General features: G+C 47.1%; 1 protein-coding gene across 1 annotated transcript; it reads right to left on the bottom strand.

Annotated features, from left to right (window-relative positions):
- Positions 1-315: 315 nt before the first annotated feature.
- Positions 316-2,254, bottom strand: LOC149281573 (ragulator complex protein LAMTOR3-like). Its single transcript, XM_089499147.1, has 5 exons — positions 2,250-2,254; positions 1,501-1,559; positions 897-1,030; positions 591-654; positions 316-389 (listed from the first exon to the last, which is right to left on the bottom strand). Exons 1-5 carry the CDS (start codon positions 2,252-2,254, stop codon positions 316-318), a joined length of 336 nt encoding a protein of 111 aa, XP_089355273.1.
- Positions 2,255-9,102: the final 6,848 nt, after the last annotated feature.

The raw sequence follows: 9,102 nt of genomic DNA, 5'->3' as shown, positions 1-9,102 counted from the left end.
GTCCCGATTTGTTTTGCATTGCACATTTGGATATCGACAACAGCAAAAAGGGTCTTGAGGTAATGGGTACCATTATATCATGTCTACCTGGCACTTCTACAATGGTCTGAGTGGAGGGTAAGTAAGAATCTGAAGGGTCAAAACCACATTAAAATGGAGAAGAATGGCATTATGTATTGGCCTCCTTCCACAAGTGTTACAATAGAGCTTCATACAAAACAGTAATGCAAGTTAGACTAGAATCTTTTTCATGTACAAAGTAATTGTTTATGCCACTTCCTTAGTTAGCTGCAGGTCAATGGATGATACTGTTGGTCAAGAGATCTCCACCACTTGTCGCAGTTCTTCAAACAAAGGTCCAAGTTCTTTCTCCAAGCTTAGTATGAGGCCTTTAAGACCAAGAAATAAAATGTGGAATCAATGATTTTTGCTAGAAACTCCCTCACCCACAATACTTTGCATTATCTTTAAAGAAGACATATTACCAAAAATACACCCAACATTGAACATAATGAAACCTTTATGTTGTTGTTCTATCTTAATATATATAACTTTGAATGTAGTTCCTCCTGTTATCAGCATAAGCATACCTGTGTTAGCATTGTTGCTTGCGATAAAACTCACAACAAGAGGCAGGCGATTGAACTGAACAACCTAAAATATTAGAAGGGAAAAAAAAGGTGTTGTAAGTACTACTGGTAACCTTTTAAACAAGACATACAATGGACAAAGGACTCCTGATATCTTGAAAGCATACTTTAGAAATACACTGGAACACCTACTGAAAAATTTGTTATTTCTACTTTTCTAATAACTTTTGATCCAAACTTAATACATACAGTTAAAAACAATTATTTGTTGCCTCCAAGTTTACTACACAATATAAGAGAGACAACCTGGTAAGTGTTGTAGTAACAGATGATACTCTTGTTTTTGGAGAGTCCCAGTTTACTTCCTTGATCAGTTGCCAGTGCAAATGTTGACAGAAAGCTAGGTCGCAGGGCATATTCTGGGGAATTTTCATTGGCGACTAAAAGAGAAATAGGCATGAATGAGCAAATAAGTGCATATAGTTCTGTATGTTTATGGGGTACAAGTTTTTAAAAAAAAATTAATCAGCAATCATTTTATTAGCCTTGACTATACAGTAATGCGATTAGGGCATCTCTTTATAGACATGTTGCAGAAAATCATAAAACCACTCAGAGAAGTATATCAATATAATTATGCATTTGCAATGGTTTTTGCCAAGTGTCACTGTCAATAACTTGTCATGTGTAGGTGTTGATAAATCTTTAAAGTGTTTAACAAAACAGCAAACTGTAACTTGATCAGATACTTAGAACTATAAATTGCCCCTTTGTTGTAATTGTTCCACATGTATAGGTAGGTCTATGCAAGATCAAGTGTCAAAAACCTAACAAAAAATAAATAAATCTGAGGCAGACTACCCAAACCATTGCATGTTTTTCTATTATGTGTTTGACATAGATAGCTTACCTTTAATAACAGGTACACCATCCCTATCGGATACAACTATCGCATGAAGGCCTTCAACACTAAAAGCAGACAAACAGAATTAAAACCAAATAGACTATGTAGCATCAAAAAAGGGTAACATTGTCCAATTCAAATAAGGTAAATTTTATTTTAACCCCTTAAAGCCTGTAAAGAAGATTTACAGCTAGCATACTAAAGTATAAAACATATAGAGAAATTATATTTAGGACTTTCTTTAGATACTGTTATTTTGAGGATATCTATTTTAATTATAAAAACAATATGGTGAAAAATTAAAAAAGGACTTGTCTGCAAAATCTTTTACTCATCTAGAAAAGCTTATGGAAAAAAAACCCTGCTAAATAGATTCTAAATATTTTTCCTTAGTTAATAGAGACAGTGACAGAGATATCCGTTGTGAATCCCTGAATCACGCCCCACATATATTTGAAAAGTAGACAACTCAGGGTATTCTCACATTTTTAATGCAGCCATTTTAACCACCAATCATTGCCAAAGAGGTTATTGTTTTGGCACCCCCCCTCCACACACAGCCACAGTTTGCAATCCAGGTACAACATTTACAAAGAAACACCCACAATGTAAAATATGTATTTACCAACATCTCCTGATTACAGTGAGACCACTGGCTGGGGGCTAAAATGCCACATTTGGGACATGCACATTTTTTTATTTGGAAATATGCTATATATTTGGGACATATGTGAAGCTGGAAAATTAAAACTTACCCCATCAAACCATATATTTTTGAAAACAAGACACCCCAAGGAATTTCAAATGCTGGTATTGTAACCCTTTCCATGCACTAATTCTACCAACCCGTCTTTGTCAAAGTTTTTTTTTTTTTTTTTTTTTTAAACATGTTTATTGGAGTCGACAGCAATACAGCGAATGGCGTAAAAGAGAAACAAACAGCCAGTCATGAAATAGCCATCAAGGTCCATACGAGAATACAAAAGACCGCAAAAAGGGTAAAGGCCCTCCTGATACAGCAGTAAGAGATGGTACATACAAATACGACTGGCACGGCAAACATGTATACAGCACAAAAACATGAAGAAAACTGAATAAACAAAAGTCGACAGTATTTTCTGGTTGTTTTTTGTTTGTGCTTGTTGGTGATCCGGTGAGCGCTCGTGCAGAGCGTCAGAGCCGTCAAGCGACGCCGAAGGCACCAAAAGACAACGAATGCGATGGCATATGCACTGTATACTCAGCAAATAGCAGCCACGGGGAGGGGGAGGGGAAGGAGGGCAGAAGACCGTGGGGAAGCAGGGAAGAAGAGAAGAGGAAAAAGAGAGAGAAGAAAGAGGGGGAAAAAAAAAAAAAGGTCCCAACAGGACAGACCGCACACCAGCAGCGAGTCAAAGAGACACCAGCGGCAAAACAGAGCTCCCCTGGGAGAAGGCAGCAATCCAGGGGTCCCAGATATCGGAGAATTTCTGCATCTCATCATGAAGTTTAGCCGTAATCCTTTCCATAGAGATGATATGCCAAATATTGGAATGAATTTCAGCATCTGTTGGGGGGACTCCCTTCCACCTCCTGGCCACGGCTTGTTTAATAGCGGCACAGATCCGATGAACCAGTTTACGCCCAGGTACAGACAGCTGCAGTGTCGACACATCCATGTTCAGCAGAGCTGTCTGGGGGGAAGCAGTCACTGGAGTGCCCAATGCCGTCGAGATATCCCGGAAAAACCTAGACCAGATAGGCAGGACAAGCGGACAGGACCACCAGGCGTGGAGATAAGTGCCCACCTCGCCACAGTGGCGAAAACAGTTGGCGCCGGATGTAGGGCAGAGCTTGGAAAGCCGCACCGGTGAGAGATACCAGTGAGCAATAACCTTGTAGGACCGCTCTCGGATAACTGTGTTAACAGTAATGCGATGTGTGTTAGTCGCCGCTCTACACCAATCATCGTCCTCAAAGGTTTGGTGCAGAGCCTCATGCCAGCGCGCCCGATACGACGGGGGATGGACGTATGTCTTGGTCAGGAGGTAGGAGTAAAGAAAGGAGATAGAGCCTCGTAGTCTGCGGCGGGTGAGAAATCTTTGTTCAAAGGGGGTCAGCTCGGAGACCCCGGCTTCACGTAGGAGAGTGAGCACAAAATGTCTAATTTGTAGGTATCGAAACCTCTCGGCTTGGGGGATGCGGTTGTGGTCGAGCAGCTCCTCAAACGAAAGTATTCGCCCCCTGCGCACCAAGACACCCAACCTACACAGGCCTGCCTCAATCCACCATTGAAATCGCCGCGTATCCACGCCCTCCGGGAAGAGGGGGTTAAAGAACAGTGGGGTCAGTTGGGACACACGGCCCCGTAGCTGGTATTTAAATCTAGCTTTCTTCCAGAGACAGTAGGACGCCTGCATAGTAGAAAGAAGCGGAGAGCCCGGCAACCGACCATGGCCAAGCCACAGGCATAACTGGAGCTGACGGTCAGGTAGGCAGGCGCGTTCGATGTCAATCCAGGGCAGCGTGCCAGCCGGAAAAGACCAAGATTCCAGCTGCGAAAGTCTGGCGGACAGATAATAAAGGTGAAGGCATGGGACCGCCAGACCGCCCCGCTCCTTAGGTAGGTACATCGTGTGCCGATTGATCCTGGCCCGCTTGCCATTCCAAATGTACTGGAAGATGCACGATTGGAACGAGTCAATGTCGCCGGTGTTGACAGCAATCGGCAGGGCGCGAAACAAGTACAACAGACGTGGCAGCGCATTCATTTTGACCGCGTAGATCCGGCCCAGCCAGGATATGTGGTACCGCGACCACTGCCGAAGGTCCCAGCGTAGCAGCGACAAGAGCGGAGCGTAATTCGCAGCGTAAAGCGTCTGGGGGCTGTTGGTAAGGTTAATGCCCAAATATTTAAGCGACGACGGTTTCCATTGGAACGGGAAGGACGCGGCAATAGTCCGTTGCGTCTCAGCAGCCAAATTGATGTTTAAGGCCTCACATTTTGCGGCGTTGATCTTGTAACCCGAAATCTGAGAGAACTCGTGCAAGATCGAGTACAGGTTCGGCAGAGAGACAAGCGGACGAGATAGGGTCAGGAGGATATCGTCCGCGAAGAGACCTAGTTTATAGTGCTGACCATGAACCTCAACACCGGTGATATCGGGGTGCTGGCGAATAGCTACCGCCAGGGGCTCCAAGCAAAGGGCGAATAAGAGGGGGGAAAGCGGGCACCCTTGTCTCGTGCCATTGAGTATGTCGAAAGTTCGAGATTCACAGCCCATCAGTGCAACCGAGGCCGTCGGACCATCATAGAGAGCACGGATACCTTGTAAAATATTACCACGGAAGCCGAACCAGCTCAGAGTCTCCCACATGTAAGCCCAGTCTATTCTGTCGAACGCCTTTTCGGCGTCGAGAGCCAGCAGCATGGCCGGTTGGTGGGTGAGCGTTGCCATTTCAATCAGGTCGACCGTGCGCCGGATATTATCAGGTGCTTCTCGGTGTGGAATAAAGCCGACTTGGTCAGGGTGGACGATGGAGGCGATGACTTTGCCCAGGCGAGTGGCCAGAACCTTAGCGTAGAGCTTTATATCTGCGTTAATAAGCGAGATGGGCCTGTAACTACCGCAGCTAGAGGGGTCTTTGCCATCTTTGTGAATAACAATAATTTTAGCTTGCAACAGTTCAGGCCTGGGAACAGAGCCCCCCAGGAAGGAATTGAAGAGTCGTAACAACTGCGGCAGAAGTTGATCTTTAAACTTCTTATAGTAGGAGCCCGGGAGTCCATCCGGCCCTGGCGCCTTGGCCGGCTTGACACTGGAGATGGCAGCGAGTAGCTCATCTTCCGAGATCTCTTGATTCAAACAGTCAACTTGCTGGTCAGAGAGTTTTGTGGCGGGCAGTGAGTCAAGGAATCGGCGAATATAAGCGCTCCCGGAGCGGTTTCTGGGGGCCTTGTCGCCGTCATACAGAGTCCCGTAAAAAAGAGCAAATTGTTGAGCAATGTCTGTAGGTGACACCCAATGAGTGTTGCTAGAGTCAATGATCTTACGGATGTTCTGCGATTTCCTTTGGGCACGTAACCGGCGCGCCAACATGGCATCGGGCTTATTAGCGGACTCGAAGAATTTTTGCCTGGTATGGTTCAAGGAGTGCAGAACGTCATTGCTGAAAAGGACATTCAGCTCACCTCGCAGTTGGACAATTTCCCGAAGAACACTGGGGTCTAGCGTCCGCTTGTGGACCTGTTCTAGTGAGGAGAGTTTAGCGGTGAGGGAGTCTATGGCTTGGCGCCGCAACTTCTTCTTTCTAGCCGCAATTCGGAGGAACGAGCCACGAACAAAGGCCTTATGGGTAACCCAAAGGAGCTGCGGGTCGATGCCCGGAGTGTCATTGAAGCGGTGAAACTCCGTGATGTCGGAGACTACCTCGGCCAGCACCCCCGGGTCCGTAAGCAGGAATTCGTCAAGACGCCAGGTGCGCGTGCCCGGCGTCCAATCTTTAGGGCAGAAGGAACACTCCACCGCGCCGTGATCGGACCAGGAGATAGGGTGAATCCGCGAAGCATGTGCCGCCGGGGCCAGGGTCTGACCGAGGAAAATGTAGTCTATCCTCGAGTAAGAGTTGTGAGGGTGAGAGAAGAAGGTGAAGTCCAGAGCCTTGGGGTGATGAAGCCGCCAAATATCCACAATCGCCGCTGTTTTAGCAAAGTCTCTGAGGTGTTTAGAGGCTGGAGAAGAGCCCTGCCGCATAGTCGGACCCTTCCGGTCAACAAAGGCATCCCAATATGTGTTAAAATCGCCCCCTACTATAATCATGTGGTTACGGAACGGGAGGAGTAGATTCGAGAGCTGATGAAAAAAGGAGGCTGACTGAGTCGACGGGGCGTAAACATTGAGAATGACTGCAGGTGTAGTATGTAAAAGTCCCGACAAAAGGAGGTAACGACCCCACTTATCACGCAAAACGTCCTCACACTGGAATCCCATCGAGGTTCTCAGGAATGTACTAACGCCGTTTTTACGTTTAGTAGGATGTGTAGCATGGTAGTGGACTCCAAAGGATCTGTTCCAGTATGAGGGCAAAGAGGCCTTACGAAGGTGCGTCTCCTGTAGCAGGACAACATCAGCATGCAGCTTCTGATAGTATCGCATAGCTTGTCGTCGCTTCTGGGGGGAGTTGAGGCCCCGCACATTGTGGGTAATTATCTTAAGTTGATCTGGCGGCATGGACACTCACAGAAAAAAGCAGTCGGGACCGAAAATATAAAAGGAGAGCGAAGGCGACGAGGGACCAAGGGAACAGAAGGGGAAAAAGAGAAAAAAAAAAAAAAAAAAAAAGAAAGGAGAGGGAAGGACAAAGGGAAAAACACCAAGGAAATATGCCAAAATCATGTAATGATACACAGACGCATAACAGCACATGCATAAAAACGTACAAAATAAGGCACGAGTGAAATAGAAGATCACAATGTGGACACAAGGTCCATGGAAACTACAGCCCTGAACCCTGACTAAACCTCCCACCAGGAACTTCCCGGGGGAAGAGCCACCAGGCTGTAACTCGACCATTAACGGTCGCACGGGGGTAGAAGGTAGCACTACCATCAAGGTGGATACTCCGCCCTAGCGGTGAACATTCACCCAAACATGCAAAAACAGGAACTATCAACAAATAATACACACGTGTAAACAGCCTGCTGCCCAGGTACCAAGTGGAACGCAGAAAGGCAGGGGGAAGAAAAAAAATAAAAAAATAAAAATAAAAAATAATAATAAGGGAAAAAAGCCATGCGTGTGGTGTACATGAGCCCCCCAGTGGACTAGGCGGAAAAAGCCATGGGATGGGCAGAGAAGGCTCAGGAGAGCAGACGAGGCCCAGGCGGCAGATATCGCCATGTATAGGAGCCCAGCGGTGTACAGAGAGGGGGAGCCGTGTGTGTGAGAACGGATAGAGAGGGGCAAAGAAGAAAAACAAATAAATAAATAAATAATGACACCCCCATCTCGCAATAGGCTGCCGGAAAAGAGGGCGCTTGTGTAGTGTGCGTGTACAATGAGGAAAGGGCATGTAGACTGCCCGCTTAGCAGCTCAGGCCCGGCAGAGACGGCCTGGCACGAGATGACGTCCCCCGGCTGACAGGGCTCAAAAGTGTGTGTGTGGGGAAAATAAATAAATACATAAATAAACAAAAGAAAAAAGAAAAAAAAAAAAAAAATCATTAGGGAAAAAAGCCATGTGTGTGGTGGACATGAGCCCCCCAGTGGACTAGGTGGAAAAAGCCATGGGATGGGCAGAGAAGGCTCAGGAGAGCAGACGAGGCCCAGGCGGCAGATATCGCCATGTATAGGAGCCCAGCGGTGGACCGAGCGGGGGAGCTGTGTGTCTGAGAACGGAGAGAGAGGGACAAAGAAGAAAAACAAATAAATAAAGAAATAATGACACCCCCATCTTGCAATAGGCTGCCGGAAAAGAGGGCGCTTGTGTAGTGTGCGTGTACAATGAGGAAAGGGCATGTAGACTGCCCGCTTAGCAGCTCAGGCCCGGCAGAGACGGCCTGGCACGAGATGACGTCCCCCGGCTGACAGGGCTCAAAAGTGTGTGTGTGGGGAAAATAAATAAATAAATAAATAAACAAAAGAAAAAAGAAAAAAAAAAAAAAAATCATTAGGGAAAAAAGCCATGTGTGTGGTGGACATGAGCCCCCCAGTGGACTAGGTGGAAAAAGCCATGGGATGGGCAGAGAAGGCTCAGGAGAGCAGACGAGGCCCAGGCGGCAGATATCGCCATGTATAGGAGCCCAGCGGTGGACCGAGCGGGGGAGCTGTGTGTCTGAGAACGGAGAGAGAGGGACAAAGAAGAAAAACAAATAAATAAAGAAATAATGACACCCCCATCTTGCAATAGGCTGCCGGAAAAGAGGGCGCTTGTGTAGTGTGCATGTGCAATGAGGAAAGGGCACGGAGACTGCCCGCTTAGCAGCTCAGGCCCAGCAGAGACGGCCTGGCACGAGATGACGTCCCCCGGCTGACAGGGCTCGGAAGTGGGGGGGGGGAGATAAATAAATAAATAAAAAAATAAATAAAATAAAACAATAATAAAATTCCACATCCATCATAAACCTAGCATCACGGGTACCAGAGGCACGGTCTAACGAGCAACAGGCAGGGTAAAAACAGGCAAAATAAATCAGAACAAGAGAAATAAAGAGTCTAGGAGATGACAGATCTCACGGTGGCGTCGAATGAAGAACGTCCTCACGGAGGGGTACCCGCTGGAACCTCCTGCCAATCTCCCGGGTCGGGGACATCAGGGCTCCGTCGGCTGCGTTTCCGGCCCAAACATAAAGGAGGCAGATCCAGGGCCTTGAGAAAGTCCTCGGCCTCCGAAAGGGACCGCAAAGAACCTTGCCTGTCGCCAGTGTGGACTTGTAAGGCGAACGGAAACCTCCAGCGATACGCAACGGAGTGCGCCCGAAGATGGTCCGTGAGGGGTTTGAGAAGCTTGCGTCGCTGCAGGGTCCTGGGAGAGAGGTCAGCATACACCTGAATCTCAGAGTTGTCGAGCGTGAGCGTAGTCGATCTCGCCGCCTTCATAACTTCTTCCTTGATGTTGTAGTCATGCAAC

Source organism: Sceloporus occidentalis, unplaced genomic scaffold (genome assembly GCF_023333645.1).
Source record: "Sceloporus occidentalis isolate IW3139 unplaced genomic scaffold, rSceOcc1.0.p SCAF_130, whole genome shotgun sequence".
Classification (NCBI taxonomy): domain Eukaryota; kingdom Metazoa; phylum Chordata; class Lepidosauria; order Squamata; family Phrynosomatidae; genus Sceloporus; species Sceloporus occidentalis.
Note: the sequence above shows the minus strand (reverse complement) of the source record. Positions and strands in the feature narration are given on the sequence as shown.